General features: G+C 29.1%; 15 protein-coding genes and 2 non-coding genes across 17 annotated transcripts; 7 read left to right on the forward strand and 10 right to left on the reverse strand.

Moving 5' to 3' along the window:
• Positions 1–124: 124 nt before the first annotated feature.
• On the reverse strand, positions 125–1,140 carry BX663DRAFT_512985 (GPR1/FUN34/yaaH family-domain-containing protein). Its single transcript, XM_051528076.1, has one exon. The coding sequence runs from the start codon at positions 1,125–1,127 to the stop codon at positions 429–431; it is 699 nt and encodes a 232-aa protein (XP_051381926.1). The 5' UTR covers positions 1,128–1,140; the 3' UTR covers positions 125–428.
• A 3,242-nt stretch (positions 1,141–4,382) lies between these two features.
• BX663DRAFT_512986 (uncharacterized protein) lies at positions 4,383–4,828 on the forward strand. Its single transcript, XM_051528077.1, has one exon. It carries the CDS (start codon positions 4,466–4,468, stop codon positions 4,691–4,693), a length of 228 nt encoding a protein of 75 aa, XP_051381927.1. The 5' UTR covers positions 4,383–4,465; the 3' UTR covers positions 4,694–4,828.
• A 211-nt stretch (positions 4,829–5,039) lies between these two features.
• Positions 5,040–5,121, reverse strand: BX663DRAFT_t86. The gene has a single exon. It is a non-coding gene; the product is annotated as a tRNA-Ser (tRNA).
• Positions 5,122–7,483: 2,362 nt separating this feature from the next.
• Positions 7,484–7,565, forward strand: BX663DRAFT_t84. Its single transcript has one exon. It is a non-coding gene; the product is annotated as a tRNA-Ser (tRNA).
• Positions 7,566–8,591: 1,026 nt separating this feature from the next.
• Positions 8,592–9,528, reverse strand: BX663DRAFT_512988 (histone-fold-containing protein). The gene is made up of 4 exons (XM_051528078.1): positions 9,444–9,528; positions 9,302–9,387; positions 9,084–9,202; positions 8,592–8,995 (listed from the first exon to the last, which is right to left on the reverse strand). Exons 1-4 carry the CDS (start codon positions 9,507–9,509, stop codon positions 8,724–8,726), a joined length of 543 nt encoding a protein of 180 aa, XP_051381928.1. The 5' UTR covers positions 9,510–9,528; the 3' UTR covers positions 8,592–8,723.
• Positions 9,529–9,617: 89 nt separating this feature from the next.
• On the forward strand, positions 9,618–10,703 carry BX663DRAFT_512990 (maleylacetoacetate isomerase). The gene is made up of 5 exons (XM_051528079.1): positions 9,618–9,730; positions 9,807–9,923; positions 10,000–10,120; positions 10,176–10,216; positions 10,277–10,703. Exons 1-5 carry the CDS (start codon positions 9,713–9,715, stop codon positions 10,634–10,636), a joined length of 657 nt encoding a protein of 218 aa, XP_051381929.1. The 5' UTR covers positions 9,618–9,712; the 3' UTR covers positions 10,637–10,703.
• A 41-nt stretch (positions 10,704–10,744) lies between these two features.
• On the forward strand, positions 10,745–11,841 carry BX663DRAFT_512991 (uncharacterized protein). Its single transcript, XM_051528080.1, has 5 exons — positions 10,745–10,913; positions 10,988–11,014; positions 11,079–11,127; positions 11,183–11,335; positions 11,409–11,841. Exons 1-5 carry the CDS (start codon positions 10,798–10,800, stop codon positions 11,631–11,633), a joined length of 570 nt encoding a protein of 189 aa, XP_051381930.1. The 5' UTR covers positions 10,745–10,797; the 3' UTR covers positions 11,634–11,841.
• BX663DRAFT_543857 (uncharacterized protein) lies at positions 11,725–13,129 on the reverse strand. The gene is made up of 3 exons (XM_051530859.1): positions 12,998–13,129; positions 12,844–12,948; positions 11,725–12,764 (listed from the first exon to the last, which is right to left on the reverse strand). The coding sequence occupies exon 3, from the start codon at positions 12,665–12,667 to the stop codon at positions 11,882–11,884; it is 786 nt and encodes a 261-aa protein (XP_051381931.1). The 5' UTR covers positions 12,668–12,764; positions 12,844–12,948; positions 12,998–13,129; the 3' UTR covers positions 11,725–11,881.
• Positions 12,754–13,113, reverse strand: BX663DRAFT_93853 (uncharacterized protein). The gene has a single exon (XM_051532357.1). The coding sequence runs from the start codon at positions 13,032–13,034 to the stop codon at positions 12,840–12,842; it is 195 nt and encodes a 64-aa protein (XP_051381932.1). The 5' UTR covers positions 13,035–13,113; the 3' UTR covers positions 12,754–12,839.
• Positions 13,130–14,700: 1,571 nt separating the features above from the next.
• Positions 14,701–16,129, forward strand: BX663DRAFT_513000 (mitochondrial carrier domain-containing protein). Its single transcript, XM_051528081.1, has 4 exons — positions 14,701–14,953; positions 15,113–15,170; positions 15,236–15,660; positions 15,736–16,129. The coding sequence occupies exons 1-4, from the start codon at positions 14,811–14,813 to the stop codon at positions 16,019–16,021; spliced, it is 912 nt and encodes a 303-aa protein (XP_051381933.1). The 5' UTR covers positions 14,701–14,810; the 3' UTR covers positions 16,022–16,129.
• Positions 16,130–16,137: 8 nt separating this feature from the next.
• Positions 16,138–17,066, reverse strand: BX663DRAFT_94059 (uncharacterized protein). The gene is made up of 5 exons (XM_051532358.1): positions 16,977–17,066; positions 16,728–16,857; positions 16,537–16,670; positions 16,244–16,478; positions 16,138–16,174 (listed from the first exon to the last, which is right to left on the reverse strand). Exons 2-4 carry the CDS (start codon positions 16,753–16,755, stop codon positions 16,323–16,325), a joined length of 318 nt encoding a protein of 105 aa, XP_051381934.1. The 5' UTR covers positions 16,756–16,857; positions 16,977–17,066; the 3' UTR covers positions 16,138–16,174; positions 16,244–16,322.
• A 701-nt stretch (positions 17,067–17,767) lies between these two features.
• BX663DRAFT_552848 (Mur ligase) lies at positions 17,768–19,434 on the reverse strand (the record flags this gene model as incomplete). The annotated part of the gene is made up of 3 exons (XM_051531401.1): positions 17,768–18,604; positions 18,680–18,844; positions 18,898–19,434. The coding sequence occupies 3 exons, from the start codon at positions 19,432–19,434 to the stop codon at positions 17,768–17,770; spliced, it is 1,539 nt and encodes a 512-aa protein (XP_051381935.1).
• Positions 19,435–19,647: 213 nt separating this feature from the next.
• On the reverse strand, positions 19,648–20,507 carry BX663DRAFT_531657 (MoaB/Mog domain-containing protein; the record flags this gene model as incomplete). The annotated part of the gene is made up of 2 exons (XM_051530397.1): positions 19,648–20,348; positions 20,417–20,507. The coding sequence occupies 2 exons, from the start codon at positions 20,505–20,507 to the stop codon at positions 19,648–19,650; spliced, it is 792 nt and encodes a 263-aa protein (XP_051381936.1).
• Positions 20,508–20,939: 432 nt separating this feature from the next.
• On the reverse strand, positions 20,940–22,417 carry BX663DRAFT_552850 (uncharacterized protein; the record flags this gene model as incomplete). The annotated part of the gene is made up of 4 exons (XM_051531402.1): positions 20,940–21,613; positions 21,683–21,979; positions 22,056–22,199; positions 22,315–22,417. The coding sequence occupies 4 exons, from the start codon at positions 22,415–22,417 to the stop codon at positions 20,940–20,942; spliced, it is 1,218 nt and encodes a 405-aa protein (XP_051381937.1).
• A 233-nt stretch (positions 22,418–22,650) lies between these two features.
• Positions 22,651–23,208, forward strand: BX663DRAFT_513033 (uncharacterized protein). Its single transcript, XM_051528082.1, has one exon. It carries the CDS (start codon positions 22,769–22,771, stop codon positions 23,123–23,125), a length of 357 nt encoding a protein of 118 aa, XP_051381938.1. The 5' UTR covers positions 22,651–22,768; the 3' UTR covers positions 23,126–23,208.
• On the reverse strand, positions 23,063–25,920 carry BX663DRAFT_513037 (uncharacterized protein). Its single transcript, XM_051528083.1, has 5 exons — positions 25,507–25,920; positions 24,082–25,118; positions 23,566–23,949; positions 23,461–23,500; positions 23,063–23,396 (listed from the first exon to the last, which is right to left on the reverse strand). Exons 1-5 carry the CDS (start codon positions 25,792–25,794, stop codon positions 23,379–23,381), a joined length of 1,767 nt encoding a protein of 588 aa, XP_051381939.1. The 5' UTR covers positions 25,795–25,920; the 3' UTR covers positions 23,063–23,378.
• Positions 25,921–26,305: 385 nt separating this feature from the next.
• Positions 26,306–27,819, forward strand: BX663DRAFT_513043 (putative methyltransferase-domain-containing protein). The gene is made up of 3 exons (XM_051528084.1): positions 26,306–27,143; positions 27,217–27,293; positions 27,364–27,819. Exons 1-3 carry the CDS (start codon positions 26,491–26,493, stop codon positions 27,795–27,797), a joined length of 1,164 nt encoding a protein of 387 aa, XP_051381940.1. The 5' UTR covers positions 26,306–26,490; the 3' UTR covers positions 27,798–27,819.
• Positions 27,820–27,937: the final 118 nt, after the last annotated feature.

A 27,937-nucleotide genomic window follows, 5' to 3' on the forward strand; every position in this document is an offset into this window, starting at 1 on the left:
TACTTGCATTAGTGTATTTGTGTTAGAATGTACCAAACAATCATTTGTTTATACTTTCCTTTTCACTTTCTGTAAGAATATATTAATTTATAAGAGAAAAAAAAATAATTATTTAAAGGCAATATTTATTATGAAAAGAAGTTTTACTTTGTTTATTAAAATGTATATTATGTATTATTATATATAAAAAATATGAAGATATGAAACCAAACATTGAGTTACTAATTAAAAATATCAGTATAGTATGAATGTTACTGTAGAATAAAACGATTTTTTTCGTAGAAAGTAAGGATATAATGAATGATTAAGAATTATGTTTTAAATAAATGAAAAAAGAAACGGTATAGAATATAGCAATAAATAAAATAAAAAGCAATATAAAAAGACTCTTTTTGTCAAGTGAATTTTTACTTGCCCTTTATAATTATTTAAAAAAATGGAAGTTTGATCATAGTATTTTCAGGAGTATATAAGAGCGCAGCCATAACATACCAAGCCGTAAGTGAGAGGGTAAATGATATCCAACCACTAGCAATATTGAAATTAACAATTCCAGTTAAACCACCAATACCACCACAGAAGAAGGCTAAGAACACTTGAAAAAGGACAAGACGAATAAGAATAGGTTGGCGAAGAGTACCAAGGAAGAAAAGGAAGGCTGCGATAGCATAGCCGATTTGTACAAGACCCATACATTTATGAACAGTTTCTAATCCTCCATTTTCCATAGCGATTTGAAGGAATCCAGAGCTAGGGATCATCATGATACCAAAAGTAAAGAAGAAACCAGAAAAGGTTAACATAGAAGCAGCTGCAAATATGTTTCCAATAACTATTTCACAAATACCACAGATAAACTGACCCATAGCACCATATCCAAAAGCTACACCTACAGCTACCTGCGGTAAATTTGTAATTAAGCCAGAGTTGTATAAGCCAAGAACGAAAGAACAAAGAGCAAAAGCACCGAAGCCGATAGGAGCAGGATGTATCTTTGCAAGAGAAGAGACTGCATGAGTTTGCATTTGACCAGTCGAATGATCAACCACTACATTAGCAGTAGGTAACATATCAATCTCATGATGTTGAATATCTGCTTTTTGCTCAATTGACGAATTAGAAGACATTTTTTTTAAGAATTAATATAAATATATAAAAGGTAAATTGACAAGATTTGAAGTAGTTGTATTTATAGGAATAAGTTAGATAAATACAATAAAGCTAACTATTCACATAGTCACGTTTTCTTTTCATAGTTTGGTAAAAAAGGACTTGCCAAAAAGGTTTAAAAAGGAAGGTTCCGCAAATACATAATGCCACTGCATTTCAATTTCCCCACATTTATCTCAAATGTTAACCTAGGGTTTTATTTTCATTAAAAACATCCTATTATGACTTCTTTTCCCAAAGTACAAAAAAAATGTCTTTATTTTTTCTCATCTATTTTAATATGAAAATAAAAAAAAGTTTTGTATGCTTTCTTATTCTATTGACTGTATCTATTGATAAGTAATAAACAGTAACAAGATGTATATATAAATATATGGTTATTACCATTAAATATGTGTATAAAAAGGGAATTTAAAAAGAGTACACAACACTAGTGACACTGAACATACTGCCTTCTAACACTTTGAATGACACAAAATAAAAAAACTATATTGCATTGTGATAATATAGCAGTATCAATTCAACGATCATTTTAAGTTTATTAAATAATACAAGCATTTACTGGCTTTGATACTACTTTTCAAAATACTATCTTTTCATGTTCTTTATTTATTTTTTATAAATATAAAACTCTATTAGGTCAATTCTCCATTTGTTTCTTATAATATTATATAAATTGAGAATAGGTACCACAATTAAAAAATGGCTACATTGTTAAAAGATAGAACATAGAGAAGTATCTCTTTAAATTTTTCATAGATTTATTCTCGTCTCATTCCCCCCCCAAAAAAAAAAAAAAAAAAAAAAAAAAAAAAAAAACCTGATTTAGAATATTGACAAGAATATATTGTTATGGTTACTTTTGACAAGGCGGATATTTAGTTAAAAAATACACCATAGACTGAATATATTTTGAGTTTGTCATCAGTAATCCCACGGACATAACTATTGCTTTTTTGTACAAAAGGAAATAAATTAATGTTTATTTTTTGCTTTTTATTCGTTTGTTTCTATTGCCACATTATTGATATTCTTTATCCTTTTTTCTTTTTCTCTCATGAACTCTACGTAAGGAGTTTTACTTTCTTCAGAAAAAAAATATTATTATCAAAATTTCTGGAAACTGAAATGACGATTTTACACAAAAATCAACTATTCATAATGTTATAAAGACTTGTATTAGCCACAGCTACTGTATGCAAGCTTTTAATGAGAACTTAAACTATTATACTTTATTGACTGTGTTGAACAATTTTTTTTTATATATGTTTACTGCCAACATGTATAGATCTTTAAAGAGGAAGAAATAAACGTACCATTTAATTCCTTACTCATGTACATAAACTAAATAGAGCAATGTATTTAAATTTGCACGTTTACATAATACTTTTCACTATGATAAACTTTATATTATCTAAGACATATATCTTTATGGAGAAAAAAAAAAGGGAATCATATTATATCCATACAGATGTGTTGCGTTTCCTAAAATATATTGTTATATCTTTCATATAAATATTAAAGTAACATATACAATTGTAGGCTCATAAAAGTGTCATTACTTATCATTTTTTTTAACTGAATAATATTAATGATCATACGTAATATCTGACCATAGGATAAGTTGTTATTGAATTTGATTAAATTATGTAAGATAGCTCACGTATCTAGTTATTATAGTAATACTACTATTTTACATTTCTAAAGATATTATATAACAATTCTTCTTTTTAAATATATTTAATTTTTTAGCCATTATCAAATAGAAGATAAATATTGGCATAAGTCTTAATCACTTTGAAATAATAAACAAATATATTTATTATATGTTCATCATATTTGCATTAATATTGTTTCATAACACTAATTGTATAATCTAATCTAAATTTTAAATATAAAGAATTTATGCTTCTTTGACTGCTTAAATTCCAGATATCTTTTATATTGGATCAGAAACGACCTGTATCTTATATCAAGATCATGAAAATAAATACATAATGTCTTATAAGTTATATCTCAAGATGATTGGATACCATTAAGGTTTATATTGTTTAGAAGGTATAATAATATTCAGTATGGAAAAATGGTATACGTTATATCTAGGCTTATAATTTATTCTTCAATATATAATTTACCTATTATAATACTACTTCTGCTCATATTCACGGCTTGTTTTATAATGTTGGACACGTTGGGCAAGCTGACGTATATGCACTTATGAAATAACAGTTATGGTGACCAAATATGCAAAGCGATATCAATTTATGTATTAATTGTTGCCTTCGTTGTCCACTAAAAAAAAAAAAAAAAAAAAAAAAAAAAAAAAAAAAAAAAAAAAAAAAAAAAAAAAAAAAGTACTCAAAATCATATCTATCATGAATCAATGAAATCGTTATAAATATTAACATTATTTACAAAGTAGCGTCTGTATTTAATAAGGGAACTACCCAAAACTAAGAACGATGATAAATATATCATCTAATTTATAGGTGGACTACGTCACAAATTGACCCATTTTACGAGATTTGCCTAATGCGGCCGATAAAGAACTTGGCAATCCTATAGAAATATTCTTAGATCATGGGGTTAAATTTTATGCTTAAAAAGTTAAAGCAGTATACTGTAAAAAATCAAGTAGATATATAAATTTATTAGTGCCTACCATCCACATAGCAATTCTAAATGTGAAAGAGTTAATTACATTATGCAATTTATGCTTGAGAAGTATGATAATGTTCATAATCACTATTAGGATGAACATACTGTTGTCCCTACAGCTGTATAGAGAATCTATAAACATAGGACTATATGTTATAATACCTTCTTTTAGGTTTATGAAACATAAATAAAAAAAAATACCTAGAGACTTTTATTGCCCTTTTATTTTGAATAGCAATAGAAGACGACCCTAAAATTATTGCTAAAGATATACTAACTAGAATACGGCAATTATGTGAGTAAAAAACTTGCGTCAGAGACAAAATGAGATATTAGGCAAAGAAGGTTAATAAAAAATCGAAAGATAATAAGTCTCAAATATATGATTAAGTAGTTATGTACTTTTTAAGCATAAAAAAAAGGCTTAGGATATTCATCTTCAGGACTTTATATTATTGAAGAAGATAACATAAATTTCAATATATAAAATTAAAAGAAAAAAAACTTAGTAATAGAAATTTGTATATATTTTTGATATGTACAGATAGGTTGCAGCTAGTAAAATATAATGACAATATAATTAACCAAACTTGGTATCAACTGCATAAAACTAGAAAGCAGTAGGTAGCTAAAAAAAATGAATTGTCTCTTCCTGATTTACCTTATTATTATTGATTTGACTCTTTTAAATCACTCTTCTTGGGTTGGGTATTGCTGTAACATTATTAGTTTTTTTTTGATCGACTATAGACACCTATACTACATTCTAGTTATTATAGATATAAAAGACTATAAAATATTTAAGGTGGTTTTCCTCCAGCTTTTTCTAACTAAAGAAGATAAGCTAATATTAATAAATTATTAGGTATACATATAAAAGTTAATCATTACAATAATATTAATAACAATAGCATAACATAGTATTGTCGTGCCTGACCTTATAGAAATAATATTTATATAAGACATAATTATTTGTAAGTAACTATAATATACAAAAAATATAATTTCTATTGAATAGTAGAATGAAAAAAAAAAAAAAAAAAGTAATCTGAAAGAAGATTTATCCAATTTAAGATGGCGCTTAATATAGTTCAATGTAATGGCTATACAAAAGTGTCGTTAGTTAGTTCAATCACTCTAACAGGTAAGTTATAAATGTATGACCATCTACGATTTGAATTAAGTGGAAAAAGATATAAAAAACTAAAAATCGTCGCCTGCAGGATTCGAACCTGCGCGCTCAAAGAGCAATAGCTTAGCAGGCTACCGCGTTAACCACTCCGCCAAAGCGACACTTTTTGAAAGAAAATTTTTAACTTTCTTATATTCAGTTAGTAATATATTTTTTGGTCACGTGACCTAGTTTTAATCATCACTATTTTTTTGATCTTGATAATTATTATAGACTGGTTTCTTTTAATACTAATTTATTATCAGTTTTAAATCTCTAAGACGACTACAATTATAGTAATTAGGTTATATTTAGTAAAACAATAATAGAGGAAGTTGTCATGGTATTGTGGTTTAGATAAGTTTAAATAATTAAAATATAATTAAAAGAAATAAAATAAAAAGAAGACAGAAGAAGAAGTACGTTGAGACTTGTCAATAAGTTCTTATTAAGAGTTGAATAAATTCAAGTATAAGTTCAAGTATACCAAATAAGGGTTAATAATGTAAAAGTATTTATATATTTTGTGAATAAGGATAATGAGTAATAAGAAGATAAAAATATAACAAATTGTACTTGATAATATTGTTATGATTGTAGTCGTATTTACAACTAAGTTAATAGAAATAAACTATCATTTATTTAAATAATAAAGAGTTTATTCGAATTGTTTTGATTAGCAAAAGAAAATGGAAGAAGAATAGTGTCATGGTTGTAAGATTTATAACTTAATTCAATAAGATAAATAGTCATAATAGAATACATAGTGCATTTGTATGATAATTCTCTCTATAAACATATTTAGTATATTTACCCTTGTATAGAAAAATAATTAATTAATAAAAAGTCCTACATCTAAAAATATACTTTCTTCTATTATTGTTCTGCTGAATATAAATTTATAAAAATAACTTTATACAAGTTAAACTGGGGTAAACTAAGAATAATACAAATACGCGTAATAATTGATTCTACTCAGAATACACGTATTAGTTATAAAAATAAATATATACTAAAGACATGAATCTATAATTATAACTCTTAGTAATCCTTCTATAATTATATTATCAAATACAATTTGTTATATTTTTATCCTCTTATTACTCATCATCCTTATCCACAAAATATATAAATACTCTTACATTATAACTCATAACTTAGAACATATAACAATACTTGTATTGAATTAACTTTTAATAAACTTATTGACAAGTCTCAACGTACTTCTTCTGTCTTATCTTCTTTTTACTTTATTCCTTTTATTTAATTACTTAAACCTACCTAAACCACAACAAATAGACAGAAGACAAGTCTGTGAAAACTTCGTATAGTTTATTAAAGATAATACCAAAATTGTACAACGAAAATTATATGGAAAAATTGAGGGTTATTTATATGTTTTTACAAGGTAAGTGTTATCAATGGAAATATGATTCAGATAAGCAAGTTTTACTATAATAAAGTGTTTTACATAAAACATTGTCTCCGAATAATTCTGCGATCAATAAGATATATCTTTATTCCTTTTTTCTCCCTGAGTTGTCGCTGTTCCTAGAAACCTAACGAATCATTATTATTGGACTGCGACACATCAATATTAATTCTCTGTGAATATGTCTGGCTGCAACAATACCAATTATTTATGAGTTACTATCATTATCATTGTATAAGATTTCATTATTTAACAATATTCAATATTATCAATGTATATCTGATATGTATCACTCAAGAACAATTATGTAATTGAATACACCAGTCATAATCCTGTTTGAATTATGTATATAATTATTATTATTGCTCGAACATTCTAACAATGACTATTATTAAAACTGAGTGTAGAATGAATATTATGCTGTGAAGTTCAATATACTAGTTTTATGTGAATAACCTCTTTATTATGTAATAAATGATGGTTCATTTCTATTAACTTAGTTATAAGGACGACTACAATCATAACACGAATAAAACTAGTGTATTGTACTTCACAGCATAATATTCATTCTACGCTCAGTTTTAATAATAGTCATTGTTAGAGTATTCGAGCATTAAAAACAATTATATATGTTATGATTGTAGTAGTCTTTATAATCAAGTTAATAGAAATAAACCATCATTTATTACATAATTTTTCCTTGTAAAATTTTTGTATTATTTTTCTTCAATAAAACTATACGAAGTTTTCACAGACTTGTCTTTTCTTTTTTTTCTCTTTCCTTATCTTTGAACTCAAAACACTAATCAACACACTTACAACCATGACAGGTTTTTTTCTATTAACTTAGCTGTAAGGACGACTACAATCATAGCACTATGAACTTACAACATAAGTATACTATAGTAATAAAACATATCTTTCCAAAAAAAGTTTATGCTATATGCTGTAGCTAGGCTACAATACTATAGTTAGGAAGATAACGAGGTCACGTGACCAAGATTCTAATTAGATTAAGCTATCATGAGGTTAAAAAATTTCTTTCAAAAAGTGTCGCTTTGGCGGAGTGGTTAACGCGGTAGCCTGCTAAGCTATTGCTCTTTGAGCGCGCAGGTTCGAATCCTGCAGGCGACGATTTTTGCCTCATCAGAAAATGTACACTATTTTTTTTACCATGGTATGACAAGACGACTCGAATATACTATTTTTGAATGTAACTAATTTTGAGCATTACTTCTTCTCTTATCTATCCTCTTTTTCCTTTTGATATTGAGAGAAATATGTATATAATCAAACTAAATATACGCATTTATGTTCACTATTAAGAATGAATTGAAGCTACGGTATCTAGGGATAAAGAGTACGACACTGAATAAGAAGAAGAAAACCATGCAAAATAATAATATTTGTTGTTAAAATGATGATGATAAAGAAGAGCAGGATACGATATTTTTTATTAATGTAGCAATATATTTATTAATGTAATAGCAGCAGCTATAAAAAAAATTATACATATTAAGTATGAGAAGTAGAAAAGTGGAATCTTTTTTTGTCCATGATTATCTCGAGTCAGCGAACAACTATAAAGAATATAAATGATGATTAAAATACATTAGCTTTCTTCATATTTTCTAATATTACTATTATTTGCTGATTAAATAGAACACTAATGAAGAGACAAAATAAAACTATTGATATATTATCATTGCATAATGAAGAATACAGATTTGAGAAGGAGATGATGACGATAAAGATTAAAGATATCGATGGTATGTTTGTATACAAGCATTGTATATATTTTTTAGTCCTCAAGTACAAAGAAAGGAAAAAAAAAGGACTTTACTTTATTTTATTATCAAATAAAGAAGTCTAATATAATATACAAATCTGATTTCAATTTAAATAGAAGTAATGATATGCCATTATTGCTTATTAATGTATAGTTAAAAATCATATTATTATGTGTTTGTAAGATAACAAAAAGCTATCTCTAATTGAATAATATTTAATGCTACCTCTTTTCTTGGATTATGTAAAGCAATAGTATCTAGTTTTTATTGAAACAGATATGTATTATTAAAAATATGGGTATAATAAAAGATCTTTTTCATAATATACCATTTAAATTATTAAAGGATTGCTCTAAATGAAATATATTACGATATCAATATTAAGCTTTATTATCAAATAACTTGATGCTATACGTTATGTAAATAATAATCAAGCATTTGTAGACCCAATTACAATAATAGAAAATCATTTATTATTATTTACAAAGGTAATAGTCAATGATTATTCTTCGTCATCATTTCTATCCACATCTTCCTCTTCTTCTTCATTTTGTTCCTCCACTTCATTATCTTCCTCAGATCTTAATTTTTTAACATCAACAGACATAACATCGTCCTCATCGTCATCGTCCTCATCATCGTCCTCATCAAGCGATCGCTTTTGTCCTCGTGTCAAGTTCTCTGTCTGTGCGTCCTCCTCCTCATCTTCTTTAGCTTTCGATTCATCTCTTTCTTTCTTCTTTTGCTTCTTTTCTAGCGCTATTTGTTGAAAGACTAAAAATGATCGTATATATTTTTGATTCAATAGAGGTTAATTCACTTGAAAATAAAAAGAAAACTTATTTGTTCAATAGTGGATTACCTGTTAAGGATTCCTTAAGCTCAGGAGCTAAATGATCTAATTCCACAATTTCTAAAGCTTTGAAAACGTCAGGCGCACTAATTGTTTTGTGATTTGCCCCCTTTGCAACATCATTAGCACTAATGCATATATATATATATATATATATATAAAACAAAAAAGACTACGTTGTTAATTTACTGAAAGCATTCTAATCGTTTTTTTTTTAATCGCATTACACTGAAGAAATATAATTAATAAAAACAGTGGCAGCTTTACTAACAGCTAACTTTGCATCTTTTTGTAATGCTGTTCCAGGTGGAAGCTATTATAAACAAGAAATAAGAAAACGGATGCATAACAACAAAGTAATCACTTTACAGCTGCTTTTAAAACTCTTGCCACATTTGCTTTTGGTAATTCATTATCTTCAATACTACTAGACATTTTCAAGTTGAAAAAAAAAAAAAAAAAAAAAAACTGAGCAACACGTCTTTTGATTTAAATAGCGAAAGTAGATCGTTTTTTTTTTTTTTTTGTTTGTTTAGACGGTCACGATAACAGGATCATCTCCGAAAGAAATATAAATATCATCGTAAAGTATGCGTGTGAAATAATAAAATCTGAAATCTTGTCTCTTTTACTTTAATATGAATACAGAACAAAAAGTAAGTAAAAAAAAAAAAAAACTATTTTTCATATTCTAATCATATCATTTTATATAAACACATACACACATAAAAGAAGCCTGTTCTTTTCAATTATTATAGATCTTCTGCTTCCTGGCGTATTCGTATTGCTTTAGAATGGAAAGGAGTTCAATATGATTATGTGCCTATTAATTTGTTAAATAAAGAGAATGTAAGAATTATTTATTGGCAAGAAACCTCTCCTCCCCCTTTTTTTTTTTTTTAAAAAATATGTATGTATTATTTAGTTCTCTGAAGAATATCGCAAAATAAATCCTGCTCAAAAACTACCTGCATTTACTACAAAGGATGGAGACCTTATAGCTCAGAGTCAATCTATTATTGAATATATTGAGGAAACTTATCCAGGTAAGTTTGAAACTATTTATATAAAAACATGTGACGTTTTACTTTTATTCATTAGAGCGTCCAATGCTTCCAAAGTGTCCAGTTCAAAAAGCTTATGTAAGGAAAAAGATTGTATTCTAAAATAGTAGATGTTTAAATTAATATTTATATATACAGGTTCGCGAGATTTGTCAAATAATTGCTTGTGATATTCATCCCCTTCAAAATCTTGGCGTCCTTCAACGTATTGGAGGCGATGATCAAGATAAAAAGATGGAATGGGCTAATACCACCGTCACACTTGGCTTTAAAGCCTTAGAAGCTAGACTTGAAAAGCTTTCAGGCACTTACTGTGTCGGTGATTCAATTACTATGGCCGATATGTTCTTAGTTCCTATGGTTGGCAATGCGAACAGATGGAATGTTGATATGACTCAATTTCCTATTATTAGTCGTATTCACAAGGCTTTATCTACTTTACCTGAATTTATTGCTGCTTCTCCACAAAATCAGCCTGATTGTCCCAAGGGAAATTAATAATAATAATGTATGAAATGCATGAATCTAAATAAAGTCACGTTATCATGCTGCTTTATTATATTCATCTATTTATTTTTTTTTTAAATGAAAATTATCTTTTTTTTATTTTTTTTTATTTTTTTTTTTGATTTTTTTCTTTAAAAAAAAAAGAAGAGACAATGAGCTTAAATTGGGTTATGTTAACGCAGGATGGTACTGCACCTGTGCCTTTACCTCAAGAAAAAATGTTCTTTACCCAAAAAGATGTTAAATTAGTTTTAGATTGTAACGATTCGTAAAGTTATTGCCATTTATACATGTTGCAATGACAAGTAATTAACTTTTTTTTTAAATATATATATATTATAGAGTAGGAGGATATCCAGGCAATTCAGAGTAACTATTTGTCAATAAACATGTATATATATATATGTATATATGTGTATTAACTTGTATATAGAGGATATTACGAGTCAAATAAAGGAACAGTTATATTATCTAATCAAAGAGTAAGTCATAATAATAGCTAAGTATACTACTACTAAATGAAAATAAAAATAATAGATAATCTATTTGGCACAGCCATCCTCTACACATAATTCTTTGACGACAATGCCGCAATTTAAAAATTTAACCATTCCAATTTTGAATTTTAAAAGTTGGAAATTAGAACAACCATGGTTTGGAGCAAACTATATATCTGGCACTGTTATTCCTGTAAAAAAAAAAGTTGCTATGATGATAAAAGATATAATTTAACACAGACTAAACTTCTTAAATAAATACATAGGTGCAAGGTGGCGGATTGACAAAGAATAGTCAATTAAAGTTAACTTTTACTGAAGGAGGCGCAATTGAATTTACAACTATTTTACGTAGTTTATTAGAACGTATGGGAGAAGTAAATGAAATCCCCAGAGAATATGAACCTTTACCTGCATATGAAGGCAATGGTGATAATAGCGGCAGCAGTACAAATCATGCTAATGAGCCACCACCTCAATATACATTTTAATTTTATGCATATATAAAAGTGTCTTGATATAAAGATATGGTTTTATTATTATAGTGATGCAAAGTAAAAAGTACAAGTATATAAATATATCTTTTTTTTTCTTTTTTATATTTATATATAAATATGTATAAATATATTTATGTACAAAATAATGATATATATAAATATAAATATATATGTGTATATTCATTTATAATATAAATAAATATTATATGTATACACGTATTGTTCTTTTTTTTTTTCCCTTTTTAACCAAATGTGGAAACAATATGCGCTAATTGAAGTAAGCCACTCGAAGAAGAGTTATTGGTCTTTTTACTACTACTACTATTACTATTATCTTCATCTTTATCATCGGACTTTGTAGGTCGTTTATGGTTCTCATTCTTCTTATTATGATGAGTTTGTGTGACGTCAGCTAATTCTTCCTCATGTTTAGCTGGATGAAGTAATGTATATGGGAAACTTGGATTGTGCGGTCTTGCGAATGTTAAAGGACGATGTTGATAAAACAGAGAAGAGTTTATAGATGGTTTTTCAGTAATAGTAGTAGTAGTAGTAGTAGTAGTAGTAGTAGTATTTGTGGTGGTGGTAGTGGGTAAAAGAGTAGTATCAGGTTTAGAATGATGTTGAGTATAGGTATTATTATTATTCACTTTGGTATCATCCATAATATGGTGAATAGAAGGTAAAGAAGTGGTAGAGGGTGAAGGAGACTTTTCATTTTCTTTTTGATGAATAGGAACTGACTTTTTTAAAGGAGAAGGAGATTTTACAGCTGGAGTTAATGGTAAAGGGAAATTAAATCGAACTGATGTGTATTTTTCATTTGTTGTATTGGTATTTGTTCTTAACGATTGATGATAATTAGAAAGATGCTGATCAATTGTTAGTGGAGGCTCTACTCTAACGGGATCAGAACGGATACGATGATGAGCATGAAGACGTGGTCTTGGTCTTGCTTCCTCTACGATTCCCCTCTTTTGTGATCTTCTCGATTTTGGTGACATATGAGTTCTGTAATGCTGCATCATGTTATCTTGGCGTGAAAATCTAGATTGGCAACCGGGAAATAAGCAGGGAAAGTTCTTTTCACCTGTATGAATCCTGTTATGTCTAGCAAGATGGCCACTAGTAATAATGTAAATAAAATAAAATAAACCAGAGAGAGATAGATATCTATTTATATGTATTTATTTTATTATTTTACCTGGTTGTAAAGCTTTTATTACATCCAGGCTCAGTACAGTGATATTTTCTTTTAGATTGCTGTTGAGACGTATCTTGTTGTTGTTGTTGCTCATTCGAAGATGGACTATTTTGTTCAATGTCAACATTTGAATTTAATAAACTAACTTGTCTACCTGATGCATTTTTTACTGATAATAAACTTTCATTCATTATAATTAAAGGGGAAGACGACAATACTATTTTTTTTTTCTTTTTTAAAAAAGGAAAAAGAAAAAAGAAAAAAATTAAAATAAGTTTCAGAGACCAAAAAAAAAAAAAAAAAGATCAAATGAGGTTTTATATGAAGATAGTGTATTATATAATTATTTTAAACTCCAGTCCGCGGAAATTACAAAAATGGTGAAAAAAAAGAGACCCTTAGCCATAAACGATCATAAGGGTGCCCAGCTCAAAACCATGAACCACTCATAAAAAAGGGGTTCTTTTTATTTATTTATTTTATTTTTCATTTTCTAATAATAAATTCACACACATCGATATAATTCTTATTATTCCCATTTGTGTACTATGATTTCCTCGGAATAAAAAAGATGCATATTTTTAGGAATGGACCCTGTTTAAATGATAAACAATAAACATTTATTTATGACATAATAAATATCATTATATAATATCAGCATGTAAGAAAGAAAGAAAGAAAAAAAAAAGAAGGATATATACATGTCTCTACTACTATTACAAGCTAGACCAGTGCTTTTTATACATATGAGCATAGGTTTATGCTATTCTACTACCATACCACAAATGTCAAAGTGATTATTAATAAAAAAAAAAGGGAAATAACAAATGCCACTTGACTGTCTGAAATCGAATACTTACTTTAAAGGAAAAGAAGGATTGTTAACAGTATTATGTATAAAAAGTCGGTTTATTATATCTTACTAGAGTTGCTTTTCTTTCAAAATTATATAGACTTCAGTCATATACATTGCTTATTCTTAACAAAAATGCTCTCTAATGTTCTTCAAAGGGCCAATATACATAATAGTTTCTCTTTTATATTACTCAACGTGGTAATCAACCTATTTCTTTGAGTTAGGATCTTGCCATTTGCAAGTATCCTTTACTTTTAACTATATTTGCTTTATCAATAAACACACAAGCTTTCAAATAGCACATATCTATACTTTAGAATCAAATCTTTCTAACTCTGTAATGCCACACAATACACCAAATTCGAATAAAGAAAAAAAAAAAAGGGAATTAAACTAGCCCCTTTCCTGAAATTATACAACATCATTTTGGTTATTTTTTAATTACTAGATCCAAACAAACAGTGTTTATCAAACTGTAGCCCATCATAAGATGAGGGGGGAGGGAGTTTCTTTACAAGCTATTTGGTAGAATAGTGCACATTCTTATTTTAAAGGGAAGGGAGGCTTTTTTTTTTGAATTCGTGAAAACTCCTAATCTTTATTACATTATCTGTTTCCATTAAATTGTTCAGGTCAATAACTCTATTATATTGAATTTCTTTATAAGAAATAAAAGTATTATCAATACTAATAAAGAGGAAGAAGGGATACTAATCAATAACGTCACACAACAAAGAAGGTCGAACAGATTTGATTTCATTTTCAGCAAATTAAATTAAGACAAGAGAGCTTAATTTTCTATTCTACGCATTAAAAGCGAGTCTACTAAATTGAAAAGCTAAAATCTTCATTACTTGAAACACGAAAAAAGATTATTTTTTTTCCCTTTAAACCAGGGACAATAACCAACAATCTTCTGTAATAGTTTTTTCTTATTTTCTTTATGTACGTAATGAATTAAAATTCCGTCTTTTAGCTATCTTTACGGGGTGACCCTGTTATTTTTTTTTTTTTTTTAGGCTACTGCTGCCTTTTATATTTTTGTTTTTTAACCCCACTCTTATTTTGTTCCTTGTTTTATCAAATAACAAAAAATAAAATAAAAAAAATAATGGTCCCATCTCAAGAAACCCTCAAGAAGAACTTCATTATCCCCTCTCCTGCTGGTGATGCTGTTGCTCCTACTGGTGCAAACCTTTATGCTCGTTTTGCTCTTGCCGGTGCTATCTGTTGTGGTATCACTCACGGTGCAATGTAAGTTTTTTTTTTACCATGTAATTATGAATGTATACATGACCTAACCATTTTAACAAAATAGGGTAAAATAACATAAATGAACATACATACATACATATATATATACATATATACATGTATATAAAGAAAATGATTAATAATTTCATATCATAAATAGACTCCTGTTGATGTCGTTAAGACTAGAATTCAATTGTCTCCCGAGATTTACAACAAGGTAATAAAAATAATAATAATGGAGAAGAAAAAAAAAATTTTTTTTGTTAACACAACTATTTAAAGGGTATGATTGCTGGTTTCCGTCAAGTCGTTCAAGCTGAAGGTGCTGGTGCCTTGTTGACCGGTTTTGGTCCTACCGCTGCTGGTTACTTCTTGCAAGGTGCTTTCAAGTTTGGTGGTTATGAATTCTGGAAAAAGACCTTTATTAATGCTATTGGTGTTGAAAAGGCATCTGAAAACCGTACTGCCATTTATTTGGGTGCTTCTGCTATTGCTGAATTCTTTGCTGATGTTGCACTCTGTCCATTGGAAGCTACTCGTATTCGTCTTGTCTCTCAGCCTACCTTTGCTTCTGGTCTTCTTTCTGGTTTCTCCAAGATTATGAAAGAAGAAGGTGTCCTTAAGGGTTTCTATTCTGGTTTCGGTCCTATTTTATTCAAACAAGTTCCTTATACCATGGCCAAGTTCGTTGTCTATGAACGTACTACGTAAGTCTTTTTTTTTTTTCTTATATTGAATTATAAACGTACATACTGATACATTTTTTTTATTTATTAACATAGTGAATTGATTTTGAAATCTTTGGATACTCCTAAGGATCAAATTGCTCCTTCTACTATGACTGTTGTTAATCTTAGTTCTGGTATTGTTGCTGGTACAGTTGCTGCCATCGTTTCTCAACCTGCTGACACCTTGTTGTCCAAGATTAACAAACAAAAGGGTGCTGCTGGTGAATCTCTTACTTCTCGTCTTGTTACTATGGCTGGTCAACTTGGTTTCAAGGGTCTCTTCTTGGGTCTTGGTCCTCGTATTGTTATGGTTGCCACTCTTACTGCTGGTCAATTGTAAGTATTTTATTAATTAGAAAATAAGGAGGAGAGGGAAGGGAGAGAAGATTGACATGGATTAACGTTTATTTTTTTTTTTTTTATAGCGCTATTTACGGTGATATTAAGCGTGTTTTGGGAGCTACTGGTGGTGTTGAAATTGCTAAATAATTTACTTGATTATGATTTTACATATACACACTATATACAACACAACACAACACATATACTATTTCTATCTTACTTTAGAATTTTAAACCTTTATATTTATATTATTACAGAATTGGTTGTTATAAATAAAATAAAAAAAAAAAGAGAGACTATCAAATATTCTTTACCGAATTATTTTTTGACGTAGAGGAGGTAGTCGTGACAACTGGGCTACTTGCTGACCTTTCCAGTGTTATTGGTGCGCCCGTTACAGTAGTTAATCTTTTTAATATAGAATTCCAGCTTTCAATTTGGGATTGAACTACAATCTAAAAATGTATGTGTATGAATATAACCAGGAGGATGACTTGAAAGAATTCATTTTACCTGATAAGGAAATGGATTACCTTCAGTCGTTGTAATAGAAGGTATATGTTCTTTATATTCATTAACCATATTTAATATTTTCAACAAGCATTGTATAAATTGATGTTCGATTGATTTGTTTAATTTGATTTTTTCTATAAACATGTATAATATATAAACATTACTGTTAATATAATATAATATAAAGCTACCTTGTTCTGAAACAGGTGTAGGAATCATGTTTAATGTGATGATCCATTGTTCCCAACACACATGTTCTTCAGATTTAGAAAATTGAAACCAGTTCTTTTTTAATTTCTTTTCATAAAATAAAACTGCCAGCTTTGTGTGTGTGTGTGTGTGTGTGTGTGTGTGTGTGTATGTGTGTATGTGTATGTGTGTATGTATGTATGCATGTATTAATTCTTCTCTCTTTCTGTCTTTATTATTATCATCATTACCTTTCCTTGCTTTAATTGACTTGTGTTATGCAAAAACTCTACTATCTTTTCTTCTATCAAGTTCTCAACTTCACTATTATCTGTAATAGACTAAATCAAAAAGGGGAAACAAAAAACAAATATTGTTATTATACATCTATCTATCTATCTATTTGCGTACTTTACAACTGTTGTATTTAATACTCTAAGCTCACGAGGTATGACGTTAGTTAACAGACGATGAAAAAAGATGGAATGTAATAATCCTTTAATGAACGTTAGTCAATTGTAATCAATTACTATTCTATTTCTTTTCTTTAATACCTCGAAGAACATCTTTTACTTGATTCCTTGGTAACCCATTCTTTTATCAAAGAAAAAGAGGGGAAGAGAGAGGAGAGAGAGAGAGAGATAAAGGGGGAATTAAATTAAGACAATCATATTAATAGGATGGATAATACCAATTCTAACTTGAATTCTTCTAATGAACTAGTCATTCTTTTAATGTAGATGTATATAGATGTATATATGTATATGCGTATATATTTTAAAAGGAAAAAAAAAGAACTAGAGTGATTGAATACTTTTTTTTTTTTTTTTTTTTTTTTTTTTTTTTTTTTTTTCCCTCTCCAAAGAAAAAATTATACTTGTACAGCTCACACTATACTTATTTAGGATATCAGCATGAATATGAAGGGTTTCAGCATTAAATAATTCAACTCGTTTATTATACAACGCTTTTCCTTTTCTATCAACATCCTCTACAATTATATACACTTATTATATATACATATATGATGAATAATGCTATTTTATTGTGGTTGAATACCAAGGACAGTTAACATATTTCCTACCATAATCAGACTTCCAGTTGTCAAGATTTGAACTTGCTCTTTATCATTTGGTAAATTATTCGATCTATTAATAGCAAATTGAACAGTATCTTCAATCGTTTCTACTACATGAACACAGTCTTTATAAAATTCAGGTACTTGCTCAAGCCAACTTTTAGCCAATACTTGCTGTACAGACGTAATCTCTTCCCTGGAATCTGTTCTATTGGTATTATCTGCGGTATAACCTTCTTTAAAGGTAACATTAGTAGTAAACACAACATGATCAAAATGAACTTGAGGTTGAATTTCAGAGATAACCCTTAATAATTTACTACTATCACGACCATGAGTACAGTTGAAAACCAAAATACGTAATGCTTTTGAATTATGTTCTGCAATGTCCTTGAACCATGCTGCACATACCTGAAGACTTTCAATCGTATGTGCACCATCCAAGTACCATGTTACATTATTATTATTATTGCTACCATATTTAGTCTCTTTTATAGGTAATTCTTGACATCTTCCTGGCCATTTCACCATAGCTAATCCTTGTCTAAATTCTTTAGGAACTTGCTCATTATTATCAAATTGAATACCACGTATTTTCTTTAACCATATTTTACATATTTCAATAGCTGTTAATGCATTATACTTTTGATGAATACCAGCTAAACCAAGTTTTATATCGTCTAATTTACAAATATCTTTAGCATGGACAATGGTTAAAGGTGCATTCTTTTCTTGAGCTCTTTTCTTTACTACTTCCATAGCTTCAGGAACTTGTTTAAATGAAATAACAGGCACACCAGGCTATAAATAATATATTATTTCATATGACTAGATTACTCTATCCATTTTTTTTTTTTTTTTTTTTTTTTTTTTTACCTTAATAATCCCTGCCTTATGCCATGCAATTTGGTCAATTGTATTCCCCAATATAGAGACATGATCTAAACCTAAAGCAGTGATACCACATACAATTGGCTTTTCAATGATATTTGTAGAATCATATTCACCACCTATGCCTACTTCCAAAATAGCACAATCTACCTACATTATTATAAGTTTTCTTTCTTTCTTTATTTTAATCAATTAAAGTTTACCTTTTCTTGTATAAAGGCATGTAAAGCAACCAAAGTCAAGAATCTAAAATAAACAGGCTTATCAGGATGCTCTCTTTTATTCCTTAATAAAGCTTGTGTATCTTGTTCTGATAAATTCAAAGCTCTAATTGCTTCTTCTTTAGTAGCTTCTAATCTTTCCCAAACATCTTGAAAATATCTAGAAAATAACTCTTCACTAATAGGTTCACCATTAATACGAATACGTTCTCGAACAGCAACAAGATGAGGCGAGGTAAATAAACCGGTTTTGATGTTGGAATCATAGTGATGAAGTATCGATTGAGTCAAAGCGCTTGTTGAACCTTTGCCTTTTGTACCTGTCACATGTATTAAATTCAACTTGTCAAAATCCTTGGGCTCGTAACCTATACGTCTAAAGTGCTCCTTCATTTCTGGTAAACTCTTTTCACTTGCACGAGGTCCTGCTTTACGGAGCTGTTCTAATAAGGCTGCATTACTTTGTAATGAATTAAGTTTTTCAACTGCTTCGTTATATGTGAATTTCCTTTTTGACATTATTGAACTATTTCTTTTCTGAATAAAAAAAAAACGAAAAAAAAAAAGTTTTTTATAATACATAGAAATAATAATAAAACCGATATTTATATGTATATTTTTGTATATACACAAATATACACATATTCATATACACATATTCATACACATATAAAAAATAGGTGTATCTATAAAAAAAAAAATAGATAGATAGATTTGATAATCCAATCAAATTCAAGCATCTACTGTTGGAGTTATCCAACCTTCAATCCCTTTCACCAGTTCCTCGCCAATTGCATTCACCTCAGCCACATTTTTGCCTACAACACTCACGACAACACGAGCACCGTCTTTACCTTCACCCCAATTAGGATAACTACCAATCTTGATGTGCCTTTCCTTGCATTGGTTTTGTAGTTGTGTCAAAAAGGGGGCAATGTCACCTTCCTTTAATTGTGTCGCCACTTGAACACGATGATAGGCCTCTGGATGATCACCCAGGAGAGCTCTAAAGTGCGGCTTTAAGGATTCAAGAAGGATTTCAAACAATCGAGGAATACCTGGTAAGACATGAATATTTTTATTGACCACAACTACAGGTACCCATATATCATTATGATTACGCAGTTTTTCAGATGGTTCAGGGAATAGGGCCATGCGCTTTCTCTCTTCTGTTAATTTCCAATCTGGAAATCTCTGTTTCGATACTTGTTCCATTCGTTGACACGTCTCTTGATCGAGTTTTAAAGATAAATTATAAGCCTTTGCGAGTGCTGAATAAGTGATATCATCGTGAGTAGGACCTATACCACCACTTGTAAATACAAGATCATGTTGACTTGAGAGTCGTTTAATTGTTTCCTTAATAGCTTCATAATCATCAGGAATGGTTTCAATTCTCTTTAATTCGACACCCAACTCAAATAAATATTTCGCTATCACAAGTAACATATTATTATTATTTCTCTCAACAACAACAACAACAACAAAATAGGACAAATACCTAAATAATTAGCATTTGAATCCCTTGTTTTTCCATTTAAAATCTCGTCACCAATTATACAACAAGCAGCAGTAAAGTTTTTTTGACTCATAAAAAATATATTTTTTATTCTATTTTGTTTCCCAAAATTAAATAAAAATGGTTTCAACATGCTATTTCTTTTCTTTTATGATAATAATAAAAAAGAGAATTTTTCCTTTTTTTTTTTTTTTTTTTTTTTTTTTTTTTGGGGGGGGGGAGAAGAGAGAGGAGAAGAAGAAGAGGGGAAAAGGATAGGTTTTTCTTAACTTTAACCCTCCATATTTACACTGTTACATCTTTCCTCTCTTCCCCCTCCCCCCCCACACACACACATACATACAAGAGATGATAATAACCAAGAAAGAATTTCTATACAAAGAAGATTTTTTTTTTTTGCAATAATGATGAAAATAGTATGCATTATATAAAATAAGTTACTATTATGAAATTGCATAATGATGATAGGTCAAAAAAATTTCCATTTTTAGTAAATTAAATAAGCTTATGAAGATAAACGTCGATGATAAAGAGTAGGTACGGTTAAATGACCTGAAGCATCTTCTTGTGGTTGAGACAAAATAAATTCATCGTCTACAACATCAATAGGACTACCAGGACCCCAGTTACAATCACTACCTACAGAAGAAGATAATAAATTAGGAGAACCTTCAGAGATGATGAAGTTGGGTAATTTAGTATGGGTGGATTGATGATGATCAGCAAATGGTATATGTACTCTAGTCAGTGTTGTTGTATGAGGTATGGTAGAAATAAATAAGGGCAATCGAATGACGAGTGGATTTAATAAAAGTTGAGAAAGAGAATGATGATGATTTCCTATGAGAGCAGGGACTAGAATAAAGATTTCATAAGAAATATCCATATATTCCCCAAATTGACTGCTTTGAGTGGTAGGTACGCAATAGGAAGGTATTTGAATTGGACAAATGGTTACATTGTTTCTACTCTGTTTCGGTATTGTAACATAAAATGATTCACATAAAAGTTGACGTTGCTTATGTCTGTAAGAAGGTCCTGAGGTAGGTAAATCAGGATAATCTTTTTCCCTTGTTTTTGAATGAAATGAGGTTGTAGTCGAGACTAATAAGAGCTGTATTTGATTTATACTACAAGAAGTTTGATTGTGTGTATTTAACTTTATGGAACACAAATCACCTATCATAATAGGTAGGTATACATTAGATTTCATTCTTTTACAAGTTCAATTTTATATACAACACATACCAGGACAGGATGATGGGTTCACTAAGCTTGCCGTCATCTCAACATTGTCCATTTTAATCGTCTTTTCATTTTTATATAAATAGTCATCTGAAACAGTAACCAAAGGCAAATAAGTTAAAGGGATGACTGGAGTCAATTTTGTTGATAAAGATGAACTAGTATCCAAATATCCTTGTAGAGAATATTCAATACGATGACCAAGATGGGTGTCCTTTATTGTAGGTGGATAATTCACACTGGAAGGTAACTGAATAGCAAATAGATACATATGACTTCCCATGTCTAAAAATACATTTTCTATACTAATGTTAAGAATATAAATAAATATATACATGGATATAAATGTATATGCATATATCTTTCTATTTATTACCTTCTTCTTCCTGTTCCCAAATAGTGGATTCAATTGAAAACAATATATTTTGCTGATTTTTATTTAATTCCCATTCTTCACATTTAAATAAAACTCGTATTGATTTTGCTTTAATTGGTTTCCCAAGGATTAGTTTCACACTACCTTAAAAGAATGAGTATAATAAGCATAATACACATATATACGTTCATGTAATATACAGGTATATATATATATATGTGTGTGTGTGTGTATACACGTATGTATAATTCCAGTTTACCATTAATAATCGATCCTGGACCAAATGCAACATCATTACTAGGTGTAATAGCCAATTCGAACGTTTGTATAGGATTTGATTTGAAAACATTAGTAAACTTCATTTTCTTTAAATAAATAAAATTCCTATAAAATGTGGGGGTGGTTGGTTCCATCACAGTAGCTGACTATACTAAATATATAAAATATCGCAGTTTAAAAATAGTTGGGTCTCTCTCTCTCTCTCTCTCTTTTCTAGGGTTTAAACGCCGCGTAACATACTATATAAAGGAGAAAGTGATTTTTAATTGGTTTATCATTTATTTTCTGATTGTTGACTCAATTTTAATGCAGCAATCATGACCGAAGTCTGTGGTGATAATTCATCAAAGCCACATTTAGTAGTGGTGCAGTGATACTTTATTTATGCGAAATTCAACTTTTTTCTTTTTCTTTTTCTTTTTTTAATTATAATAATGAATGATACTATCATTAAGACACATAAAAATAATTTGGATCGATATTATGAATTTCATATTTATGACAAAAATATAGGCAGTTACATGTATTCAAATTCAGAATATGCTCCTTGCCCTATAGTCGTCATGTCTCGACATCAAGGCTTTCAATGGAATGATGAATTATTTGTTAGTCCTTATCGTAGAAGTGCGGGTTATGAATCTCATAAAAGTATGAGTCTTCAAGATAAAGATAATAAAATATTATCTACAACAACAAAATCAAAAGACCAACAACAAGAAATAGATCATGAGTCACCACCTGAAGTGATCGATATCAATTTAACAGAAGCTGACTGTGATGTTTGGCCATAATTTTATTTTATTTTATTTCTTTATTTAATATTTTAGAAGATAATTGGATTTATTCGTTTACCCAAGAAGCGCCTCGTTTTAACCATTTGGCAAGTAATACTGCGATATCTTTAACAATGAAACTACCTACAATATGATTGATAATGGCACATATTTTACTTAATTTCAAGATTAATACATTATAGTGTGGACTCTTTAAAGACCTTTTCCTTTCACCATCATAATAATTTAACCAATTTTCTAAATATCTACATTAATAATGATAATAACAGTAATAAAAAAAAAAAAACTAATTTTTAATGTTATTTACCTAATACATGAATCTTTGTAAATAGCTTCTGTAATACTTCGATATAATTCTTATATTGATCTTCACTAAAAAAAACAAGTAAATAAAATAAATATAAAATAACTCTTCCTATTTTTTCTTCTTTTTTTACGTTTTTGTTAAACTAAATGCATTCATTCTTTCAACTGATTTTGTTAGTTTAGTTCCCCAAGACATAAATGATTGTGCTTTCTTTCCTGTATCGATTCGACTGATAACAGATATTGAATCTCGATTACTGTTATTGTTCATAGCACTATTTTGTTGATGATTTGTTCCATTATTATTAGTTTCAGATAAGCTTACTCTTTTTAATTTCTTGGATAATATCAGCTGAAGTTGTTCAATTGAATGTTCGAATTGCTCTAAAAGTTTTATGGAACTGGATAAATCATTTAAATAATTCCAATTTTCGAGTCGTGCAATATCATTCATTAATGTCTCACAAGCAGAGACTTTAATATCTACGGATGAAAGTCGTATATTAGGTTGTTGCCTAATTCAAACCAATAAATAAAATGTGAATGAATTTGACTCGTTCTATTAAAACTGGGTTCAGGGAGAGGAATCTCTCACACTCACACTCACACTCACACTCACTCACTCTCTCTCTATATATATATTTTACCATAAGGCTTTGGGTATATAAAGTTTTTGAGTAATATAAGCACCTTCCAACATACTTTTTTCCAAAGCAAATAATAATCCAAATCGATTATTGTCTACATTTGTAAACTCATTGTTCACAAATGGAGAATCATTTTCTTTTTCTTCTTGATTATCATCATACAGAGTCCTTTTAGTTGTTTCAAGATAATCTATATCATTTGTTGTAACTGGCTTAATTTGATCTTTAATAAAATAACCGTAATGACTGTGATTCCCCGGTGAATGCGATAGTTTATCTTTGTTACGACTCATAGAGAAACCTTCAATCGAGAGTCGATTGATTGCCTTTCTACGCATAGACCCTAAACTGCCACCTACAGAGGGTCGAGCGATGACAGATCGAGTCAGTTGATGAGGAGGTGAAGTAGACAATAGACTATCCTCTTGAGGAGATGATACTGAAGGTACAGGTTCAGGTGCTATCATAGAAGAAGATCTTTGCATGATTGGAGATGTTAATTTTAACGGTAAACTACTTGTACGAACTTCAGTCTTGTTTTTATCATTTACTATTTCTACTTCCTTTTTCTTTAATGAGGGTAAAGTCATTGTTGGCTGTTCTATAATTGAATCAAATACACATGAATCTGATGAACTAATAGATGATCGATTAGGATGAAGTGGGGTCGTTAAAGAGGGGTTTCCAGTTAATAAAACTGAGCTTTGCTGATGTTCTAAAGATCGATAATCCACTTTATTCTTATCCTCTTCCTCTTCCTCTTCCACCTCTTCTTCTTCATCTCGAGTATCATTCAGCTTTTTCTTGACAAGTTGACGAATAGGCGTACTTTTAGAAGATTGTGGATGAAATACAGAAACTTTAGATATATTATTACTGAATGCGTCATGTCCATTTTTGTTCATAGATGATGAAGATGCCATTCTTCGAATAGCTAAATTATTAGAGATAATTGACGATGTTATTGATTTGGAGTCTTGTTCTAAACCATTATTCACTGAACTTAATAGCCTAATTCTTTCTAAATATGAGTCATGCTAAATTTGTTTATATTAGCCATAAGTATATGTATATAACTATCTATCTATGTATATATCTATGTGTGTGTGTGTGTGTGTGTGCGCGTATAAATATATATAAGTATATATGTATATATATATATATATATACATAAATACATGTATATTCATATATGCGTATATAAATATATTTGATCCCTCCTTCCCCTTTATAATTCAATATGTAAGCACAAACAAACAAATAAATAAAATAAATATATTTGTATATATGCATATTTAATAAACTCATTTACCTCTTTTAACTTTTTCCTCTCCTTCCCTCCCATAACTCCGCTTCTTTCTTCTCTCACACACACTCACTTCTCCTTCCTCCTCCCCCCCTTTTTTTTATACATATGAAACTTACAATAGTTTGTAATCTTTGACGTTCACTTTCTTTTTTTACACTAGATAGCACACGTTCCAACAAAGAGATGGCCTCTTTATAAGCATGTATAGCACCAGGAACATCATTCATCGAATCACATTGAACAGCCATATTTGCTCTTTGTAAAGCAGATCTTAAAATAAGTTTAGAAATATCCTTTGAATCAGGCACAATGTTAGATGATGATGATGATGATGTTTGTTGAGTTGGGAATGGCTCTTTATTTAATGTCATTAAATTATTATTTGCTGTTTCAAAACTGCTCATTAAATATTAAAATATTAGTTATATTATCAAAAAAAAAGTAATAATAATAATAAAGAAGACAAACAAGTATTAAATATTATAAGGTAACAAATATAAATACAATATATGCTAAAAAAAATAGGCAATTTTTTTCTTTTTTTTTTATTGTGTATGTGTAATAGTAAATGTCTGTGTGTCCTGTAGGAATATCACATCATGGTTCTTTTTTTTTTTTTTTTTGTTTTTTTGTTTTTCTCCTTAAGATATCATTCAGTTTATTTAAACATTTATAAATCTTTTTTTACACCAATAATGCTTTCTCCTTCTTCATTATATAATATTTTAGTGTAGATTTTTTTTTTTTTTTTGTTTATTTATTTATGTTTGTCATACCTTACAAGTATCATATGAAGCTACATATATTAAACGAAATAATTTGATTTGTCTCCTATATCATGTATATAAAAATATATATTACATTCTTCTTCTTCTTTTTTTTTTTTTTTTTTTTTTTTTTTTTTTTTTTTTTTTTTTTTTTTTTTCTTTTGATAAGGCTTTTGCTACTCTTACATTAATAATGTTACATGGATATTTTAATAAATACCTCTTTTTTTTTTATTAATTTAATTGAGGCTTTAGGAGACTGCTAAATCAAAAAAAAACAAGTACTATCATATACATTTTTTATTTTTTATTTTTTCATTCTCCTTCTCCACTATGATTAATAGTTGTAGCTTACCCTTATATTATATTCGTTTTTTAAAGCCACCACCAAAAGAATGTCTAATTGGTCAGCATTTCACTATTGTATGGACGATTGAAAGTGATCTTGGTGATCAAACATATTGGGAGACTGTACCTATTACGATCAGTTTACAAGGAAGTTCAAGACTTGGCTTACGTGAGCTTAATGCTGATCCCAAAAGTAACTTGAGAAAGAGGGCACTAAAACCTTATTCTGATGATAAACAACAAAAGGTAACGCTTGCACGGGATATTCCTGTTACCTTTGATCCATTTCAAGGGGGTGGTATTGTTACTAAACTGGTGATAGAGCAACTACCGGGAGAACCTTTACCGATAGGAGCTCAAGTCCATGTTCAATTGAATATGCTTTTATCGCCCATAGCTCGAGTATCCCCCAATACGGCTACTACATGTCATTCTGTCTGGCAGAATACATATCAATTTCAATCTCAAATCTGGTTAATCCCCACCTGGTCAACACCTATCTTGACTACCATGGCAAAACAAAGACACGTTCAAATAAAACAAAGCGGTGATCAAGCAGAAAGAATTTTAGCTGTCAAGAAGCAAAAGTTAATACATATTCGTGAAGATGCTGTTCAAAGTATAGCTAGACATATTTGGTACATATCAATTAGCAGTAGTGTGTGTACGTGTGTATATATGTCTTTTCTTTATTACTAATAAATTAATTAGGGATTGTGGACTGGGCATGTGTCAATTTTTATCAGAATATAACATGGATTCTAAATATAACTCCATTCTGGAATTAGGTAAATATATATATATATATATATATATATAAAGACGGTGCTAAATACATTTAATTCATTTCATTATTAGGTAGTGGAACCGGCTTAGTTGGCATTTATGCTGCAGAATTATTAAAACCTGAATGTGTATATTTAACAGATCTTTCAGATGCACTGGAAATTATGAAACAAAATGTAGCTTTAATGGATAAAAATGATACCAATGTAAAAATCTTTATACATGAATTAGCATGGGGTTCTGAAAAGCAAGATATATACGGAGACGTTAATCTATTACTTTTAACTGATGTACTTTATAATCAATCATCACATGACTTGCTTATTGCTACATTAGATTGGATGTTAGACAATCCTGAATGTAAAGCATTACTTTCATATAAAGAACGTAACCCTGATGAAAGAGTTTTTTTTACTAAAATTAAAGAAAAAGGATGGAAATGTGAGCGTGTAGACAATTATGATCATTTAATTTGTGAAATATATTGGATATATAAAACCAAATAAAACAAGAAAGTTTTTTTTGTCACCTAATTCTGAGTTTTTTTTTTTTTTTTTTTTTTTTTTTTTTTTTTTTTTTTTTTTTTTTCAATCAATCTGGGGTAAAACAAAGTATTATGGAGTGAAGAAAAGCCGATCCAATTAAA

Source organism: Cokeromyces recurvatus, assembly GCF_025118155.1.
Source record: "Cokeromyces recurvatus strain NRRL 2243 chromosome Unknown BX663scaffold_16, whole genome shotgun sequence".
Classification (NCBI taxonomy): Eukaryota; Fungi; Mucoromycota; class Mucoromycetes; order Mucorales; family Mucoraceae; genus Cokeromyces; species Cokeromyces recurvatus.